The 22,252-nt window shown below is 42.1% G+C and overlaps 1 protein-coding gene across 6 annotated transcripts in view; it reads left to right on the top strand.

Moving 5' to 3' along the window:
• The window catches only part of LOC135212515 (zinc finger protein 665-like), a 47,313-nt gene extending 36,177 nt beyond the window's left edge, over window positions 1-11,136 (top strand). For all 6 annotated transcript variants that reach the window (XM_064246034.1, XM_064246029.1, XM_064246030.1 and 3 more), the window contains exon 5: window positions 10,101-11,136. In XM_064246034.1, the coding sequence (XP_064102104.1) occupies window positions 10,101-10,982 (882 nt within the window). In that variant the 3' untranslated portion in view covers window positions 10,983-11,136. The remainder of the gene's footprint in view (window positions 1-10,100) is intronic.
• The last annotated feature ends 11,116 nt before the right edge of the window (window positions 11,137-22,252 follow it).

Genomic DNA, 22,252 nt, shown 5'->3' with positions numbered 1-22,252 from the left:
CGTCGGGATCAGGTGATAGGAACCGAATGGTCCCTACACCAGGACGTGGCGGAAAGGCTCTTTGATCTGTGGGGGCGACCAGTTATGGATCTGTTCGCCACCCGGCACAACAGAAAACTTCAGGTTTTCTTTTTAGCTGTGCCAGACCCATGGGCAGCTGCAGAGGACGCTCTTCAACATCTGTGGGACAACCTCTTCGCGTACGCCTTTCCCCCGTTCAACCTGATTCGCAAGGTGATCAGTCGAGTGCTGACCACCCCAAATCTCAGGATGATCCTGGTGGCTCCCAAATGGCCCCAGGCCATTTGGTATCCGGACCTACTGGCTCTTCTCGCAGGAGAACCGAGAGAGATTCCCCACTAGCACAACCTTCTCGCCCAGCCACACGTAGAACGGTACCACCGAGCAGTCCAGTCTCGACAACTTCACGGCTGGCTGTTATCCACCATCTCTTGCGAACGAGAGGCTTTTCTCGTAGCGCAGCAACAGAGATGGCTGGAAACGTCCATCAGTCCTCTGCAGCTGTGTACCAGGGGAAGTGGGCCGTCTTCTGTGGTTGGTGTCGTAGACGGTGTCTATCTCCTCGCAGAGCCACTCTTCAGCAGGTAGCGGATTTCCTCGTATTTCTTCGCCGAGAGAAGCTCCTCTCAGTCCCCACAGTGAAAGGATATAGAGCCGCCCTGGCACTAGTCCTGAAACTGAGGGGATTGGACATTTCAAATTCGTTCTAAATCTCCTTGCTCATGAGGAGCTTCGAAAGGTCTTGCCCACCCAGGGAACTCAGGCCCCCTGAGTGGGATGTGACTCTCGTCCTTAGGAGTTTGACTCGAAGACCCTTCGAGCCACTCTGAGAGTCGTCAGACAGGGATCTGACCCTCAAGATCCTCTTCTTGCTGGCCCTGGCATCGGCGAAGAGAGTAGGGGAACTTCATGGTCTTTCCTTCGACGTACGACACTCCAGGGGATCGGGATCTATGACGCTCGATTTCGTCCCGAACTTTGTTGCGAAGACTCAGAAGCCGTCGATCCCTGACGACAGGTTTGAGTCTTTCACAATCCCCTCCCTAATGGACTTCACCGATAATGATGCGGATGAGATGCTGCTTTGTCCTGTTAGGGCACTACAGAGCTACCTGAAGAGAACTCGACACCTCAGGCCTGAGTGTCGACGCCTCTTCGTTAGCACCGGGGTAACCAAGAAAGAAGTATCCAAGAACACACTTTCTTTCTGGCTGCTTGAGGTCATCAGGAGAGCGTATGAGGCTGATGGTAGTGATGACACCCGTATGCTCCGTCCGAGGGCCCACGAAGTCAGGAGCATTGGTCCTTCCCGTGCATTCCGCAAGAACTTCTCCGTGGCGCAGGTCCTGAAGGCAGGGGTCTGGGCCAACCAGACTACCTTCACCTCCTTCTACCTCCGGGATATTGCCCACAGTTCCTTGGATCGTTTTCCTTGGGACCCGTGGTGGCTGCTCAACACGTTGTGTAGCTAACCCAGACCCTCGCAGGCTGAAACAGCATCGAGTCCTGGTGTGACTGTGAGAATGGATGTGCAAATGAGAGTGTGACTGGCTCCTCTTCCCATCTTTTTCTTCTCCTCTACCTGTGGGCAGAGGGTTACGGTCGTCACTATGCTGGATGAGGACGAGATGCAGGTGAGCTATATGACAGACCCCCATCCTATCCCTTTCATTAGGGATAGGAGCAGAATATCCACCACTTCCTCCTACAAGGGGGGGGAAGTGGATGCCAACAAGAGACAAACCCATAACTTTATGTTGCCTCTTGCAAACAGGAACTTGTTCTTGCTTGCTGGTACGAAGAGATACGCTTGCCTCTCTCTTAGTACTCGGTCCAGAGGTCTGACCATTGATCCTGCGATGCACACCCCGATCAATTGGACAGAGGCTTGGATCCCTCCCTCGCTCTTACGACCAGGGAGGCATTCCAAGGTTGGGCGAACACCAGTCTGTTCACAAAAGACTCAGATTCCTCCCACCAAGAAGTGAGTCTTCCAATTGTAAAAGGACCGAAAGGTTTGTATGCCGTGTCGGAACAAATGACAATTTGTCCAAAATTGCATTTTTCCTAACTATACAAACCTGAGGTCCTTTTACACATAGCCCCACCTCATGCCACCCCTCACTCTGCAGTTTTTGCTTGGGCCAAAAGCAAAAGTGATTCTTCACCTCCCAGTCACGCGGCGCGTGCACTGTCGGACAAGCAGTTAACTACCGAACCCCTTGTTCGAAAGCTTACGACCTATCCAGCTGCCGCTAGTAACCTTCCTATTGTAAAAGGACCTCAGGTTTGTATAGTTAGGAAAAATGCAATTTCATACAATCAACTTACCTGTCAGATATATACTTAGCTAAGACTCCGTCGTCCCCGACAGAAATTCAAATTTCGCTACAGGTAGGTCAGGTGATCTACCGGCCTGCCCTGGGCGGCAGGACTAGGAACCATTCCAGTTTTCTATCATATTTTCTCTGTCGCCGGTGGTATCAACATTGTTGTTATTACCTCCTGACTTAGATTCTTATTTCAACCTTTTGATCATCGTTTCTCGGCTTTTTGGTGACGTATCTGGATCGTGGTTTTTGGCATTCGCTACTGTGGACTGAATTTGGACTTGCTTTGATTTTCTCAGTATGTCTGACTCAAATGTGAGTGTGAGAATGTGTGTGAATGTAGGCTGCAGGGTGAGGATACCGAAGGCTTAGGTTGATCCTCACACTGTATGTCGTAAATGTAGGGGGTTTGAATGTTCTTCTACTAATACCTGTCATGAATGTGAGGGGTAAATGCAGAAGAATGGAAGACTCTAACTTCTTATTTGAGGAAGTTAGAGAGGGATAGGGTTAGACGTTTGAAGAGTGTGATTACAAGGCCTATTGAGCCTTTTATTGACCCTATATCTAACCTCGATGATTTTGATTCTCCCTCTGTTTCGAATTCACAAGCTTTACTTTCAGAATCGGCCTCTGAAATCGCCGATCTGAAGGCTACTATCCATAAGATGAAGTCCAAAATGGCGGTCTTACAAGGTAAGGATAGTGAAAGTGAAATGTTCAGTGAAGTGAGTGCTCCCAGTGTTGTGGAGGGGGCGTTTGATCGTCCCTGCGACGCTCCCAGGCCTAGACCTCTTCCAAGCTCCCATGCCCAGAGGAGAAGGAAAGTCGAAAACCTTAAGGAGGTCGTGGGGAATCCCCAACGGTCAGACGTCCCTTCAGCAGGCTGTTTCGCTTCAGGTTGCTCAGGGCCGCTATAGAAAAAGCGTCCTGCGAGAGTGTTTCTCTTCCTCTCCCTCTCCTTCACCTAAACGAGGGTGGAAGGATTCGGACCTTTCTAGGCCACTGAAACGGCATTTGAGAGAACCTGATTTGAATTCAAGCCCGGAGCGCTTCTCAGATGAAGCTCCCTCTTCTATCAAAAAGGCGAAGGTTGCGTCAACGTCTCCCTACATGGACGTAGCGGACCGCTTGCCTTCGACTTCTCCCCCCATTGAAGATGACGTGGGAGAAGCTTCAAGGAAAATTCTCCTTGCTGTACAAGAACAACTAGCCTCATTGGTGGGAGTTTTGGCTAGAGATCCTCCTCGCAAGAAGGACGTTTCTCTTCCGATCAAAAAGTCTCGTCCTCTTTCTCCTGCCAAACGCGAGGCGTCTTTCAGACATGAAGCTTCGTCTTCCAAACATGCTGAAGAAGTTTTGCTTTCTAGATCGAGATCGAGAGAGCCATATTTCAGAGACGTGACGCCAGATAGACGTGAGGCGTCTTCCAGGCGTGAGGCGTCATACAGAGCGTCATATAAGCGCGAGGCGCCAGCCAGAACGCCAGTTGAGAGCGAGACGTCTTCCAGGCGCGAGGCGTCATCCAGACGTCAAGAGTCAGCCAAGCGAGAGGCGTCATCCAAGCGCGAGGCGTCATCCAAGCGCGAGGCGTCATCCTTTTATGGGGAGAAGCCTAGGCTTTTGGCGCCAGCCAAGAGGGAAGCTTCTCACAAAGCTCAAACTTTGAAGAGGAGGGATTATCATTCCCTTAGTCCCTCTCCTATCAGGAGTTTGTCTCCCCCAGAGGAAAGACGTCCTGATTTGTCTACGGAGTCTCCTCTAGACCCCGAGTTGGAGGAAAACTCGGAAGACGAGTATCGTGGAAGAGAAGGACTATCAAGCTACAAAGTCTTGACAGCCCTGCTTCTTGAAGAATACGGAGATGCTTTATCCCCTGCCACTCCTCCTTCTCCGTGCTCTCTGTTCTCGAGCGCAAAGGCGAAGAAGTCTTCATCTTTTCTAAGAATGAAGCCCACCATTTCTATGAAGAGGGCTCTTCAGTCTTTGAATTCGTGGATGGATTCGAAGGAGTTGGTCAGAACGGTCTTCTGCATGCCCCCAGCGAGACTCGCTGGTAAACGGGGCATTTGGTATCAGACGGGAGAGAATATGGGTATTTCTCTTCCGTCTTCGGCGGAAGCGGACTTTTCAACTTTAGTCGATGCGTCAAGAAGGCAAGGATTGAACTCTGCCCGTGTGACTTGGGGCATTTCAGAACTGGATCATCTCCTCAAGGGACTCTTCCATGTATTAGAAGTTTTCAACTTCTTAGATTGGTCCCTTGGGGTGATGTCCAAGAAGGCCCATGATTCAGAAGGACTCGACCCAGAAGTTCTCCTGTGTATTCTGTCATGTATCGACAAGGCGGTACAGGATGGCTCGTTTGAGATCTCTTTATTTGGAGCGGGACTTCTTAAGAAGAGGACAGTCTTCAGTGCTTTTTTGACTAAAGCAGTCTCCCACTCTCAAAGGGCAGCACTGTTGTACTCTCCCTTATCGGACTTTTTGTTTCCTTCTCAGTTAGTGAAAGACATTTCCCGTTCATTAACTGAGAAGGCGACTCAAGACCTTCTTACCCAGTCATCAAGGAAGAAGAGACCTGCGACTGTGGTGGAAAAGAAAGGACCGAGTACGTCGGTTCAGCCCTTACGAGGTGGCCCTACCTCCAGAGCACCCTCAAGAAGGAAGGCTCCTGAGAAGAGAGGTAGGTGTGCCTTCCGTCCCTTTAAGAAGGGAAAGCGAAGAAGAAAAGTGATGCTTCTCTCCTCCAAACACCAGTAGGTGCCAGGCTCCTGGGATTTGTGGAGTCCTGGGCACGTATCAACACAGACGCCTCATCAATGTCTGTGATAAGGAAAGGATATCTTATCCCTTTCCTGGACAGTCCTCCCCTGACTTCAACTCCGCGGGAACTGTCAGCCAAGTACAAGGATCCTGTGCTGAGAGATACTCTTCGACTGATGGTGGATCAGATGTTGGACAAGAGAGCGATATAAGTAGTACTGGATCAAAACTCCCCGGGGTTTTACAATCGCCTTTTTCTGGTTGCGAAGGCCTCAGGGGGCTGGAGGCCGGTACTAGACGTCAGCGCTCTGAACAAATTTGTTCAGAAGGAGAAGTTCTCTATGGAGACTTCTGCCTCAGTCCTTGCGGCTATGCGCCAAGGAGATTGGATGGTGTCTCTGGATCTCCAGGACGCCTATTTTCACGTCCCGATCCACCCTTCATCGAAGAAGTACCTCCGTTTCATGACCGGGGGAAGGATCTTTCAGTTCAGAGCCTTGTGTTTCAGCCTTTCCACAGCTCCTCAGGTCTTCACAAGCCTGATGAAGAATGTGGCAAGGTTTCTTCACCTCAAAGGAGTAAATATCTCTCTGTATCTGGACGACTGGCTCATCAGGGCCAGATCAGAGAGACAGTGTTTGGAGGACCTTACGTTGACACTAAACCTGATCAGATCGTTGGGATTACTCGTAAACCTCGAGAAGTCACAGCTGACCCCCAGACAGAACTTGGTCTATCTGGGGATTCAGATGGATTCTCGGGGTTTTCGAGTATTTCATTCGCAAGAGAGAATAGCAAAAGGCTTGCAGAAAGTCTCTCTCTTCTTAGGGAAGGAACAGACTTCGGCGAGGGAATGGCTGAGCCTTCTAGGGACCCTTTCCTCGCTCGAACAGTTCTTCCCGCTAGGAAGACTTCATTTACGTCCACTTCAATTCTTCCTCAAGAGGTCTTGGAGTTGGAAGACCGGACATCTTTCAGACACCTTTCCCATTCCAGTGGAGATGAGACCGCACTTGGAATGGTGGTTGCCCCCTCTGAGGGAGAACAAGGGAATCTCCCTGAAAATCCAGAACCCAAGCCTAGTGTTGTACTCCGACGCGTCGGAGAAAGGTTGGGGAGCAACATTAGGCTCGAAGGAAGTGTCAGGCACCTAGGAAACAGCGCAGGTGTCTTGGCACATAAACTGCAAAGAGCTCTTCGCCGTACACCTGGCTCTGAAGAGTCTAGAACCTCTTGTGTCAAACAAAGTAATTCAAGTAAATGTGGACAACACCACAGCACTTGCCTACATTCGGAAACAAGGAGGGATTCACTCCTTGTTCCTCTACGAAACTTGCAAGAGATCTTTTGCTTTGGACGTCCCAGAGGAACATCTCCCTGCTTACAAGGTTCATTCAGGGAGAAAGGAATGTAAGGGCGGACAGACTCAGCAGGAGGAACCAGGTCCTTCACACAGAGTGGACCCTACACAAAGATGTGTGTCAAGATCTCTGGTCTCTTTGGGGGACCCCTCATGTGGATCTCTTCGCCACGTTCCTCTCCAAAAGGCTGGAAGTCTTTTGCTCGGTCGTGGAAGACCCCAGAGCTCTGATAGTCGACGCCTTTCTACTAGACTGGTCTCACGTAGACGTCTATGCTTTTCCTCCTTTCAAAATCCTGGGACTAGTTCTGAAAAAATTTGTGGCTTCAAAGGGGACGAGGATGACCTTGATAGCCCACTTTTGGCCGGCACAAGATTGGTTCATGGAGGTGGTGGAGTGGATGGTAGATTTTCCCAGATCCCTCCCAAGAAGGATGGATCTTCTCAAACAACCACACTTCCAGAGGTATCATCAAAACCTCCCCGCTCTCGCTCTGACTGCCTTTCGACTATCGAAAGACTCGTCAGAGCGAGAGGGTTTTCTCGTAAAGTTGCAAGCGCGATCGCGAGAGCCCGCAGAGCCTCCACTAGACAAGTATATCAGTCCAAGTGGGAGGTTTTTAGAAGGTGGTGCAAATCTGAGAAGTTGTCCTCCTCCACTACCTCTGTAGCAGAAATTGCTGTATGTTCCTGCTGTTCCTGGAGAAGAATCGAATCACCTATCTGTATCCACAATAAAGGGATACAGAAGTATGCTTTCGGCAGTCTTCAGGAATAGAGGATTAGATCTGGCAGATAACAAGGATCTCCACGATCTCATAAGATCCTTTGAGACTACAAAGTCTAAGGAACCGGTTCCTCCTAACTGGAACCTAGATGTAGTACTCAAATTCCTGTCATCCGAAAGGTTCGAACCTCCTCATCTGGCGTCGTTTCAAGACATCACTAGGAAATGCTTATTCCTATTATCTTTAGCTACAGCAAAGAGAATTAGTGAATTACATGCTCTGGAGGATAGAGTAGGATTCAAGGGGGACTCAGCTATTTGCTCGTTTAAAACCTTGTTTTTAGCTGAAAACGAGAATCCCACGAATCCCTGGCCTAAGTCCTTCGAGGTTAACGGCTTATCGAGTCTCGTAGGCAGAGAAGCAGAGAGGTCTCTATGTCCTGTAAGAGCTCTAAAGTTCTACCTTCAGAGAAAACACCAGATGGGGGGCTCTAGACAAGGTCTTTGGTGCGCGTAGAAAAAAAAAAAGATCCCACAAGACTCATGTCCAAGAATGCTCTTGCATTCTTTGTGAGAAACGTCTTTACAGACGCGCATAAGATCTGTCCTGACGAAGAGTTTCGACTGTTGAGAGTGAAAGCTCATGAAGTGAGAGCAGTAGCGACGTCTCTCTCGTTTCAAAAGAATATTTCACTTAAAAACATCTTGGATACGACATTTTGGAGATGCAACTCAGTATTTGCATCTCATTACTTGAGAGACGTTCGTGTGACCTATGAGAAATGTTTTTCTCTAGGTCCTTTCGTGTCTGCGGATACGATCCTGGGTATAGGAGCCAACACCAATCCTTAAGTATATACTTACCTTCTTTTTAGATATGTTCTAGAGTCTCTTCTAACAAAAAGGGCTTGGTGTCGCACTGGCGGCCAGTCACTGTTGTTCAGTAAGAAACTCTTGTGATATCTTATTAGATGAGTATAAATTTTTTTCTTTTTTTTTTTAAATTTATGTATGTGTGCGTATTGTGTTTTTTGAGTTATGGTTGTTGTAAAGAGTTCGGGGGATAACTCGGAACAATCTTTATTACTAACATGTGGTTAGGATCAGGTGGTCAGGATTGGTTGTATGCTCCTTCATAAGGTGTATTGTCATATAAGTGGATCAGCACCCATTGACAAGTCCTTTCAGGCTCTGCCGAGTAAGCGGATAAGACCCCATCGGCAGACCCACAAGAACTCTTGGCCATAGATCATATATCTCACTAAAGTTTCTTGAGGTGATGCAGACTACTGGGCAACACCCACGAAGTCTACCACCTACCAGGTAGGAACCAAGGTTTTATTTATACCTACAACATATGTTGTTTACCTGTCTATTCCAGAAGTAGCTGTCTCTTACCCTCCACCAAGGGGTGCCAATCAGCTAAGTATATATCTGACAGGTAAGTTGATTGTATGAAAAGGATATTGTTATGATACAATAAAGTTTCATACATACTTACCTGGCAGATATATACTTAGCTAAGACTCCGTCGTCCCCGACAGAAATTCAAATTTTGCGCCACTTGCTACAGGTAGGTTAGGTGATCTACCGGCCTGCCCTGGGCGGCAGGACTAGGAACCATTCCTGTTTTCTATCATATTTTCTCTCTTCCACCTGTCTCCTGCGGGGAGGCTGGGTGGGCCATAATCGTATATATCTGCCAGGTAAGTATGTATGAAACTTTATTGTATCATAACAATATCATTTTTGGACAAATTGTCATATTACAATGCTTTTCAATTATATTCATCTGAAATTATTACCATGTTTACGATGTATGTTCCAGGGTTATGACACTTACAATGCCGATCTGATGCAAATTAATCAATATATGAAGGTTTCTTGACAAAAAATGCAATAAAAATGCAGTTTATATAGTTTTTAATACTCCCAATCCATAGAAAATAATGTTTTCTTAGGATTTTTGACAATTGTTGACGATGTTCTGGCCTACAACGATTTTTGGTCTACAACGCGTCTCAAGAACAGAACCGCCGTTGTAAACCGGGGACTGCCTTACTAGTATGTAAACCAGTTTTATTAAGATTGTCTTTATTCTTAATACAGCTGTATTATTTGTCTTTTGCAAGTAAATATCTGGCAGTATAACAAAATAACTGGGTCAATTCTCTCTCTTCTCTCCTTCCTCTCTTCCTCCTCTCTCGTCTCTCTCCTCTTCTCTCTCTCTCTCATATGCAGGTTTAGAAACAAAAGTAGCAGATTTTTAGATTTTTGCTGAAAACAAAAGCTAGAAAAGTTTGCGGTGCTGGAAAACATTAAAAGGTGCCAGTAGATAAAAATTCGACCTTGCACTTATATGCTGGTTCAAATTCCGATGTAGCGAAGGTGTAAATATTTCTAATGAGATACTTATGGGAAGGCCAGAATTTTCATGACGAACTAAACCTAATCAATGACTGATTATTTATAAACTTTGTACTGTTTTTGATAACAGCCATATACGTAGATTGAGCTGGCACAGACTTTGTGTAGAAAGGGTGTTTTTAGGGGAGATTTCTGTCATTCGGGATTTTCGGTAGTCTGGCAGGGGCCTGGTTCCAAGGGTGCCAGTTTTAGGAGGTCAGACTCAAACTGTACCATGTAGCTTATTTCTGCTACTATTACCACATCCACTAAATGAGGCACTGAAGCATAAGTAAAAGTAAGAGGTTTGTATTTATGTAACAGAATTTGTTGTATAAGTTTTATTTTTTATTTCTGGCTCTCACTGTGCAAAAGATTCTAAATATGTGTGGATAATTGATATTGCTCTTAGAAATTAGTTGAAACACATTACACAGTATTAATATATGTGGACAATTGAATAATGATGCTCCATTTTTTTTTCTTAAAGAAACAAGAGAATATTGAAATGGAAGATCCAGAATTTTTTGACACTGCTGTTCTGGAAGTTACAAAATGCAGTGAATCACAAGCTGGAATCACCACTGTCAGGGTCACAACAAAACAGGAAAAGAATAATTCCGATGATGATGTGGACAAAGCATGTCATGACTTTGACACTCACCCTCAAGACATTAACTTTGATACTGCAGCCCCAGTTTCACCTCTGAGAGATATTGATTCACTCCAGAGTTCCCTGTCTCCTTCGTCTCTCTCCAACCCCCCATCACCATTGCCTAAACTAACTGAGCAGGTAGCTTCCATTAATTCCTCTAATATCAAGGAATCTATTACAGTGAATGACAGAGACTTTTTCACTGGGAGCTCAGGTAGTCCCGGTAAAGTTATAACTATTAGCACATCTAGTCCTAGTAAAACTCCTTTTGTTTGTGTAGGGAGCACCAATGAAAAGTCTTTAATTGCCAAAGCTTCTTCATATGTGGTTACATTGCAAAAGAGTAGCTCTGCCAATTCATCTTTGAAAGCTAACATGAAGACTACACCTACAGAAGTAATTAGTCCAAAAAATGTCTATCTTAAGGAAATAAAATCTAATCGTTCAGTGCTCAGTGTTATTAAGGTTACAGCCAAAGGCAAAAAGCAAGAGGTGCCTAGTACTAAATCCCCACAGGGAGATGATGTGAAACCAAGGTTAGCATCCGCAACTAAGAAACTATTTGACAGTGAAGATATGAACCTAGCCAACAGTTACAGTGCATACGTAAAGAAAATGTTGAATCTCATAAATCCTCCAGAAAAACAAATGGCTCTCATAAAGGCACTAAACCATACCATGGATGACTTTATTGAAAAATATAAGTCTTGGAAATAAATGCAGTTATATGATCTCTTAAATTATGTATATGAGTACTGTGTAGTGACTGTATATATTTGTTTTTATTGTTCTGAATGAAACTTTGCCTGAAAGATGAAATATATTGTTGTATGTGTAAAAAAATATTCTTTAATAAACTGACCAACACATTTCCTGGATTTTAGTTGACAGCTTATTTTACTTAAATAAAGGTATGTATAGTATATTGTTATGCATTCAGTATGATTTTCTTCAGTTTGTTGGTTTATCACTTTGTGTTTTAATACACCAACTGTTTAATGAAAAAGAATTTGCAGTGGATTGATATCACAAAGAGTAGAGGTATCGAAATGATCTTAGTTGGTATTGAAACATGCAAACATTAAAAGGAATGATGAGGCAGATGAGCTTGCAAAGCAAGCAGGAACAACATAATTAGTACTTCCAAGTATCAGAATATCAATAAAGGATACTTAACTTAGCAACAATGGTGGACCATATGGTTTCTCCCTAGAAGTATGGAAATATACTTGGACAATTAGAAACAGTTACTATTGCCTGTAGATTGAACACATAACTTACCCATGGTGTCTTGATGTCTGGTGCTGACAAGTTGCTATGCAAGAATTGCACAGCCTCATTGACTGTAAGGCATTTGTTGATCATTGTTCTAGTCTAGGGATCTGAGATACTAATTTCTCTTTTGAGACATTGAGACTTACATTGATGATGACAGGTGCAATTTCACAACAGTTCTGGAGAGTGTTAGTTTTAACTTCATGTGTTTTTAAATTTGATGCAGAAGTTTGCCTTTACATCAAATTTAAGCTTTAATACTGTAATTATATTTTATGTATACTATGCAGTACTATGATTTTTAATCTTTTAAGTTCTAATTTTAATTTTGTTTTCAATTTCGTTGTAGAAACTGAACTCCTGCAACAAAATAACATACTTTGAATCACTGATCAGCCTCAGCAGCCCATGATGCCAATCTCGTCTCTGGTGATGGGGCGAGAGATCTCAAAGTGGGAACCTTTTTCTGAATATCTCCAGTTTTTCTTTAGTTTTCATTATTCAACCTTTCTTATTTTATCTAATTTTTCTCATCGTGCTTTGATTATATGATATATAATTATGAAGACCATTTTGTTCTTTTGTAATTACATTGGACTGCATTAATTTCAAGTTTTAATAAAAACAAACATTAGGAATTGAAAATGTGTATATTTTCAGTTGAAAAAGAACAGAAATATTTATGAAGGCACGACATTAGTCTCATTTTTCTCAGTATTTTGCATATATGACCCCCTTTGTTTATTACTATAATCAACCTTTTTGGCACAGAACTAACAAGACTTTTGCACATTAATTTCATGGTGTTTAAGCCTAAGTGATTTGCATATTGAATTTACATGTTTAGTTTAATCTAGCAGTGGCAGATCTAGAAATCTTTTAAAGGGGGCCCACATAGGATTATCATTCATATATAATATATATATATATATATATATATATATATATATATATATATATATATAAGTAACAAATCCCACAGGAAATGATAGTCAGAAATCCAAGCGCTTTCGTCTTTACTAAGACATTGTCAAGGAGCTAATGAAGTAGGATTGGAGAGAAAGGTCTCAGGTACAAAACAAGATCAAGAATACCAGATGGTTAATTGTCAAAAGGGTGAAAATTAAAAGAGATAATCCAGGATTATCGGATATCACACGGTCACAAACCTAAAATTTGACCCTAACTGAAATTACAAAGTATCTTTACAGTCTAAAACATGTAAAAACTTAATATATTAATTTTGTTGCTTATATTTATTTACAACTTTTTTCATTATGAAAGCATCAAGTTTAAATAAACCAAGACTTAAATTTAGAACATTGCTATTAATTGACTTGATGAAACAAGATTCAATGATATTCCTTTTAACTGTGTCATTACATGGGATTAAGGCTCTTGCTTGACTCCAGTTAATAGGATGGTCTAAATCTCTCATATGTACGAATAATGCATTCGATATTTGCCCAGTTCTCACAGAATATTGATGCTGTTTGAGACGTTGTGAAAGAGATTTACCGGTCTGTCCGTAATAGACTTTATCACACTTTTTGCAAGGAATTTCATATATGCAGCCTGGAAGATCTTTAGGAGAATTTTTGATTACTAAACTCTTGACATTAATATTACTGAAAACAACATTTATGTTAAAAAGCTTTAAAATTCTAGGAATATCTAAAAACCTTTCATCATAGGGTAATTTTAGAATGTTATGCTTACTAAATTCAAGTTTGTCATTAGTTGAATAAAATGTTTTTCTTGCTCTTTTCCATGCCACATCTACAAAAGTCCTTGTGTATTTAAGTTTCAATGCAATATCATAAATAGTTTTAATTTCTGACTATCATTTTCCTGTGGGATTCGCTAATCTATGAAGTCACGGGCATCTGCTGTGATTTTTTTTTTTAAGCCTTATATATATATAATATATATATATAGAAATATATCATATTATATATATATATATATATATATTATATATCATATATATATAAATAAAGATAAATGCCACGAAGGAAAAATAAATGAAGGAGGTCTGCAAGATCTTTTGACTTTAAAAGTCCTTTACTGAGCAGATACCGACATAAATACGAGAAAAGACAATACAAGAAGGTTCGTATAACTGACAGATAGGGATTAAAAAGGGAGTAGTACCTAGAATCCGACACACCTGGAAGATAAGAAACCTTCCCAAACAAGCATAAACAATGGGTGCAATTAAAGGTTTAAGACAATCATCTCGGATACAATTTCCAGGCAATTAAAGGATTATAGTGACAAACTATTCTGAAACTTGGTAAACAAAACCATATTCAATACATGACAGACATACATTACAACAAAATTTAATGACTCTAAGGCAACTGATTTGTATTTAAGTCAGTACGTTAATTTAGAGAGTAAATCATTTACATCAATACCGACAGGAAGAACAGCTAAACAATAATCAAAAAAAAAAAAAAAACGTAACGATACCACTTTACAGGAATATGAATGATATTAGGTAAGTAGCGTTTTTCAAAGAATTCCATATACAGGTTTGAGAGTAATGGTGATAAAGGATTTCCCATTGCCATGCCAAAAATTTGTTGATAAAATTCACCATTGAATATAAACTTACAATGGTGAATTTTATCAACAAATTTTTGGCATGGCAATGGGAAATCCTTTATCACCATTACTCTCAAACCTGTATATGGAATTCTTTGAAAAACGCTACTTACCTAATATTATTCCTATTCCTGTAAAGTGGTATCGTTACGTTGATGATTGTTTAGCTGTTCTTCCTGTCGGTATTGATGTAAATGACTTACTCTCTAAATTAAATAACCAGGTACCATCGATTAAGTTTACTCTAGAATTAGAAAAAGACAATTACCTCCCTTGCTTAGACGTTTTGATACATAGAGAACCATTTCAATGTAAATTCAGTATTTATAGGAAACCGACTAACAACTTAACTTATGTTCATTTCTTCTCAGGCCACCATCTTAATATAAAAATATAAATTTTTTCCTCTATGTTTTTACGAGCATTGCGAATTGTCAGTCCACAATATTTGGATCAAGAAATTGAATACATAAGAAAAATAGGGAAAGATTTATGCTATCCTTCACATATATTAGACATTTGTTATAATAAAGCCCACAAAAAGTTTTATACTGTAAATAACACACAGAAAGAAAATTCTAAGAACATTCTCAGTTTGCCTTATTTTAACGGATTTGAAACCATTAAACCATTGTTAAAAGCTTTTAATGTCAACCTTGTTTTTTCTTATAATAACACACTAAAAAGAATGTTAATAAAAAATGGCCCCAGAGAAAGCAACAACATAATAATATAAAATTCCCTGTATGGATTGTCCCTCATTCTATCTCGGACAGTCCAGCAAAGGCTTAGAAGTAAGGCTAAGCCAGCATAAATACTCTGTAAAAACTGGGCAAAAATCTAATGCATTATTCATTCATTTAAGTGAAAACAACCACCGAATTAATTGGATTGATAGTTCAGTAATTGCATGGTCAAGAGATGTCTTATCACGAAATCTTTTAGAATCTGCTTTAATACAACTTACTTTTCATTGTAATTTCAATGTTAGTCGTGGCCTTTTTCATTTAGACCCTTGTATCTGTAGCATGTTTAAGAATGACCTCAAAGATATAATTACTGACTTAAATAAAAATCAGTTGCCTTAGAGTTATTAAATTTTGTAGTAATGTATGTCTGTCATGTATTGTTGAATATGGTTTTGTTTACCAGTTCCGAATAGTTGTCACCTATAATCCTTTAATTGCCTGGAAATTGTATCTGAGATGATTGTCTTTAACCTTTAATTACACCCATTGTTTATGCTTGTTTGGGAAGGTTTCTTATCTTCCAGGTGTGTCGGATTCTAGGTACTACTCCCTTTTTAATCCCAATCTGTCAGTTATATGAACCTTCTTGTATGTTGTCCTTTTTCTCGTATTTATGTCGGTATTCTGCTCCAGTAAAGGACTTTAAAGTCGAAAGATCTTGCAGACCTCCTTCGTTTATTTTTCCTTCGTGGCATTTATCTTTATTTATGGATTTATCACGTTCCTAACTTTCGTGATTGTTATACACACACACACACACACACACACACACACACACACACAGGATACGAAATTAATCTGTTCCGAGGCAGCCTTCGTAACCTGAGTTTTTCGTATCTTGAACCGCATTTTACAAAATGTAAATTGCCATCATTTCGTTCCATATATAATATATATATATATATAATATATATATGATATATATATATATATAAAAATATGGATATATATATATAATATATATATATATATATATATATAATATATATATATATATATATATATATATATATATATCCAGTGGTACCTCAGAATACGAAATTAATCTGTTCCGAGGCGGCCTTCGTAACCTGATTTTTTTGTATATTGAAGTGGTTGGTTTGGTGTTTGCTTCTCACCTCGGTGATCCCGGGTTCGATTCTCGGCCATTCCATTGAGGAGTGAGAGATGTGTATTTCTGGTGATAGAAGTTCACTCTCGACGTGGTTCGGAAGTCACATAAAGCCCAACGTTGGTCCTGTTGCTGAATAACCACTGGTTCCATGCAATGTAAAAGCACCATACAAACAAACAAACCACATTTTACATGTAAATTGCCTATTTCGTTCCAAGCCCTACAAAGACACCCCAGTAAATTTTATAATAAAGCTAAATTGACCAATCAACAATGAAATACAACAATTTGGACCATTCTGTACCTAACTTAAACACATATACTACTAATATGTACTACATACCTGTAAATAAAGTATATTAGTGTACATGGTATACAAGACATACTGTACGTATATACGTACGTATGTAGTAAAATTTGGAACCTTACCTTTCGAGTGAGGTGATCTCCGAAAGTGGCGACAGAGGAGGAGGACAAATGGCAGAAAACTTTAACACTTAACCCTTTAACGCCGATTGGACGTATTAAACGTCGACTAAATTTGTCTGTTGTATGCCGAACTGACATATGGTACGTCGACGAAAAAAAGTTTTTTTTTTTTAATTTGTGGAAAAATAGTTATAGGCCTACTAGGCGAAAACTTTTGAATCACGCGCCTTGGGGGATGCCAGGAGTTCACGGATCAAGCTGTTGTTTTGTTTACAAGCGTGACCCAGGTGCGCATGCGCAAAATGCCTCCTTCTCGCATCAGCCAGCATCAGTGATGCGTCGTCCGAGAGCGATCTTTTGCCGCAATCGTGTTTTGTCGAACTTTTGTGAGAGTTTGAGTATTTGTGGTGGTACAAGACGTACTTAGAGATGTCTGAACATCGTATGGAGCACGAAAGGCGCGTTTTACCCCTCGGGAGGGATCGTGTGAGACGTATTTTGGACTTGGATGCTGGCAAGGGACCAAGTACCCAAGATGACCTCGCTCCTCAACGCCGTTCCGTTAACATCGTCTAGTTTTGTCACTGATGACGACACACGGCAGTACCTGGGCTCACTGTACCTGTTCCTCTCACTGCTCTGGGGTTCATTCAGCTGTTCCTTATGCAGGAATTGCTGGAATACCTGGTAGCAGAGATGGCGGACTATGCTCGGTACTGCCGTGACGAACTACGGACGACATTGTCGTATCGCTGGCGGGGCTACAACCTCACTGACATGGCACATTTTTTGGGACTCCACATTTTTTTTGGTATGATGCCTGCTGCCGACGTCAGGCAATATTGGAGGCAGAATTTTTTTTTAAGTACGCCCAATGTGCCCGGCGTTATGCCCCGTGATAGTTTCCTGGCGTTGGACAGGTATTTCAACACCTTCAACCGAAGGGCCATATGTAATAGATACATTTATTAAGTTTACAAGATCTGTAAATATAAACCCATGACCTGAGGTCATGGCATAAGGAGGGTTCTACGTGACCAAAGCAGACCTAGATTACGCTATGCGCTGTCTGCAGTAGCCTGATCTAGCTCAGAGCTTTGTCAACATTTTATGTTTATGATAACTTTGCACAACAACTTCCATGGGAAGCGGTTGACCTGTTAACCTACGCCGGAAACTTGTAACTTCCGAGCCGGCGGACTACGTATGTTTTTTATATGAATTGCTGAGATAGCTAATGTTCCGCTATCGACGCGATGCTTTAGAATGGCAGTTCCACGCCAACCATCAAACATATCGGTCTTCCGACCGAGCTGCATCTCCTAGTATGGAGTTACAGAATAAAGTTGTTATCTTTGTTCAACTTATCTGTTTGAATCATCTCCTTTAGTTAAGAAGAACCACTCTACTAAGATATCCAAGGAGATGGGAGGAACCAGAAATACTTACGAATGACAGTCGTAAGGAGAACACAAAAAAAAGTCTATCGTCAAGAGATAAGACTTACACATACACCGAAATAACCCCGATCGCCTCATCTTAGTCTGCCCAGTGTTGGAGTACATTCGTGAACGGTGCAAAATTCTCGTGGTTCCTGGCAAGAACCTTTCTTTGGATGAGGGGATGATGCCTTACAAAGGACGTCTTAGCATTAAAGTGTGTAACCCCAAGAAGCCGAAGAAATATGGAGTGAAACTTTTTTTTATTACGGAGTCCAACACTGGGTACGTCGTAGACTTCTCGGTGTATTCCGGGGTCTTCTCCATGCTGCGTGACACTGTGTTCAGTCTTGTGGATCGTTTCCGTAACCAGGGGTACCACCTGTTTATGGATAATTATTATAACTCGGTATCCCTGACCCAGGAACTGTATGAAACAGGTGTGCATGTCAGCGGTACTCTTCGGTTGGTGTGTGAGGCCTCGAATGTCCTCAAGAGGTTCGCTAGCCAGCCGCAATATCTGGCAAGAGGAGAGACAGAGTGGCGGCGGAAGGGAGCTGTCTTCGTCATCTGTTGGAAGGGGGTCCGACTTGTCCCCATGATTACGACGAGTCATGAACCCATCCAAGAAGAGATCGTCCAGCAGAAGAAGACAAGTCGGCAGGGCCGAGTTATGTATGAGGAGTTTCGTGTCAAGCGGCCTACCGTCATTGGGCACTACAATAGGCACATGGGAGGAGTTGATCTCTTTGATCAACTCATCCAGTATTATCCCTTCGCCAGGAGAACCAGGTGGTGGACACAGAAGCTCCTCAAATACATTCTTCAGTTGGCCCTCCAGAATGCCTACATCCTCTACTGTGGGTACTACAATCCAGACCTCCGGAGGTTTTCCCACATCCAGTTTCTCGAGGTAGCTGTGAATGCCCTCATCAACTTTAATCCCGATGAGTGGCCTTCCATCACTGGCCCCCCTGCCCCGAGCTGCAGATCTGCCCCTAGAGGAAAGGGCAGATGTTAGGAGGGCCAACTTCGGTCGTCCTGCTCTTACTGCTGCTGCCGCCGCCACTGCTGCCGCCACTGCTGCCGCCGCCACTGCTGCCGCCGCCGCTGCTGCCGACGCCCCTGTTGCCGAGGCCCCTGCTGCCGCCGCCCCTACTGCTGACGCCCCTGCTGCCGCCGCCCTTGATGATCCAGCCCCCGCTCAGATTACGACTTCTCTTCGGATAGCAGACCCTGTGTGTCGGCTGCAGCTAGGGGATCACACACTGGAGCTCCTACAAGGGCGCAGGCAAAACAGTGCCGGGTGTGCCATATGAATGGCAGAAGGAGAGACACCCGGTTCTTCTGTCGCACCTGCAATATAGCTCTTTGCAGGTTCGGGGAGTGTGACCACAAGTACCACAATGCGGTCGTATATTGGAGTGCGCCTGACGTAGCGACAGCTGTGGGCCGCTGAAGGGCAGCGGCCCATCAGCAGTAAGGGTGAGCGTCTCCCTCCTCTTACATCTTGTTCGGGTTGCCCCAGGTCCCTCAGTGTGTTGAGAGGAAAAAAATGCAAGACTCTTCAATGGAGGAGGGAGAAAACAAGAATAGTATGAAGAGTCAGGATTACGAGTGAATATTCTACATTTACTTTATATTTAGTTTTATATTTATCACAAGTTTATATATATCTGTATTTATTGATGCATTTTATATGTTATTTCATTTAATGTAAAAAGAAAAGTTTCACCTGCATTCATTTTAGTTATGTTTTCGTACCAGAATAGAAAAATGTAATATTAATATATATATATATATATATATATATATATATATATATATATATATATATTGCTACGTTTATAGAACGCCTCGCCTTCCCAGCAGGTTTTTATTAATATTAGTTATAAAGGAAGCAGCCATGCCTTCTCCTAAAGCAACTGATGTTGGGAGAGAGCATGTCGTAGGGAGGTATTTCCGGTCTGACGGAAGCTTAGGGTAAGAGAGGCAAGTCTCAAGAGTAGCTAGGCTTCGAGATGGATCTTAGGGACCTCTACAATAAGACCTCTTTTTTCCTTCCCAATTTGCTGGCTGTTGTGATCACTTTTCAGGCAGTGCCCAAGGCAGTATTTGGAAGCCCCGTGATACCAAGACAAACAGTATCTGTCTCAGTCGACTGCAGTCTGTGACCCCGGACGGATGTCCAGCCGGCCAGCCTCCCACACTTAAGCCTATCGGCTCGGCGTACTGGCGGGCACGAACCCCAGACCTGAAACAAAGTCAGGCCGCATTCTTCCACAACGATACCCTGAATATTGCATCCAGGTACGTCTAAAAGTGTAAACTCCAACCCAGCACCTTTTACTACCATACAACTCTTGCTAATTTCACTTTCAAGTCTCATTTTTATCCTCCTACATCAAAAGCCCTTTGTCCTCATCGGGCCACGTGCTCCCCCTTGTGACTTATTAAAGACTAAGCCTTCAGTGCACACCTCAGTGGAACATTAGAGTTCCTTCCCCCAGTGTTAGAGAATTAATTATCCTTAATCAAAGCAAGAAGTCATTTTTTTATTTTATCTTGTGTAATCTGGGATCCTTTTCCAGATTCCCTGAGTCACGTACGAAGTCTGTCTGCCCGCAAGTGTTGCATTCCCGCAAGTTTATGAAACCAGCTTTATCAATTCCATTTTGAGCCATCTAATATCCATTTGTGAGAGATTATAAGTCCACGTGGTGACCAATAGCATTTACTTTTCTCCAGGCCAGTACGAGCCTTTTGTAAATAAAAAGCTGTAAAGTAACTAGCTGAGTTTCTGGTGACCTATTCCTCTAGATTAAATATTCATTATAAATCAGTTTTATGGTAAGTTCAATTAATTTCATCTTGTCCTCCCTCAATTATTTCTGTTTACGTATCGAGCCTCTCTCAAGGCCGGGCTCATACGTAAAATTGTCGACCTCGCCGAGGATTTGAACCTAGCTTGCTTAAAAAAAAGTTGTAAATCGCGTTATCCCTTGTAAAACGAATGTAAATGTTTTTCAAAGCAAAAAAAAAAAAAAGCACACTTGCAGGGGAAGAAGACACACTGGCTCACGGTAAGGTATACCATTCATTAATATGATTATTTTATAACAAATGTTAGCTTAAGGTAAGTTTAAGTATTTTTATTTACGAAGTGTTTAAAAGAGTGTAGTTAGAAATATTATATTGTAACGGCCAGAGCGCCGAGTGAATTCTATTTGTAAATTGCATTGTTCTCGTCTGTCGAGACACTAACACATGTGTAGAATAGATGCCAGAAAGAACCAGATCAAACGAGGAAGTGCTTTGCCAGGGTTTATTGCTGTATTAGAAAGCCTAGCTAGTTAGGAGTGTTTTACTAATAGTTACGGCAAAAGAAGTGTACAATTCTTTTGTCTGTGATATGTTAGGGAATTCATTTTAACTTAGTTTCATTCCAAGTGTTGGTAACCTCTCAAGCTGCCCAGCTTTCTCAGCTTCGCACCTGCGCGGTCTCAACCAACCTTCGTTTCTCACAAAGAGGCAGCCATGTTTTGATCCCTTTAAGCATTATCTCAACGATTTAAGCAAAGTAACGTAAGTCTTGAAAGTTTAACGTAAATAATATTAAAATCGGTACTAGTATCTATCGTTCTGCCAGAGAAATTAACGTAATTCACCTTGAATAAGAAACTAGAATTTCGTGTTGTAAATCGCCTCCCGTTTACAGAGAATCAGCTGTTTGAAGACACGCTACCCAGCCCGCTCCCGTGTTTCACCTCGCATCGCTCACTCGCTCGCTGAGCGAAAGTTTCATTTCACTTCGCACTAAACGTAACCTTTTCTTTTTACAATTGTTTGCTAACATTTTCATTTTAAAATCCTTACCGTCATTTCACTTGTCACAAGGACCTAGTATACTTACGTAAAGTTAATGTAAATCTTCAAAGAATAAATTACAAGAATTGTTAACGTAAAACGCGTCTTTGTGAAATTCATATTGAAACGCAAATCATTTCATAAGCGCACGCCGCTACCATTAACGTAAAAATCGTTCATCGCAAGCGCGTTATCATTTTCATAAAACGTTATCAAAAGCAATTCTTTCATTAAACGTTAACGTAAGTAAATCATTTAACGCAAGTTGCGTCATATTAAACTAACATTATTAGTTCAATTAAATACAAGGGAGTTTTTCATATATCATTTTTCACCCTCTCAGAGAGAGAGAGAGAGAGAGAGAGAGAACCCATTATTCACGAAGCCAAGATTACTACGTTCATTACTTATAACATGCAGAACTAACATTATTTTAGACTCATGTGTCTTTCATTTACACTGAGCGTGATACGTACGCGCCTGTGTCCATTGCAGTTTGCAAGC

This window comes from Macrobrachium nipponense, chromosome 41 (genome assembly GCF_015104395.2).
Source record: "Macrobrachium nipponense isolate FS-2020 chromosome 41, ASM1510439v2, whole genome shotgun sequence".
NCBI lineage: Eukaryota > Metazoa > Arthropoda > Malacostraca > Decapoda > Palaemonidae > Macrobrachium > Macrobrachium nipponense.
This window is presented reverse-complemented; position numbering and strand designations above follow the sequence as displayed.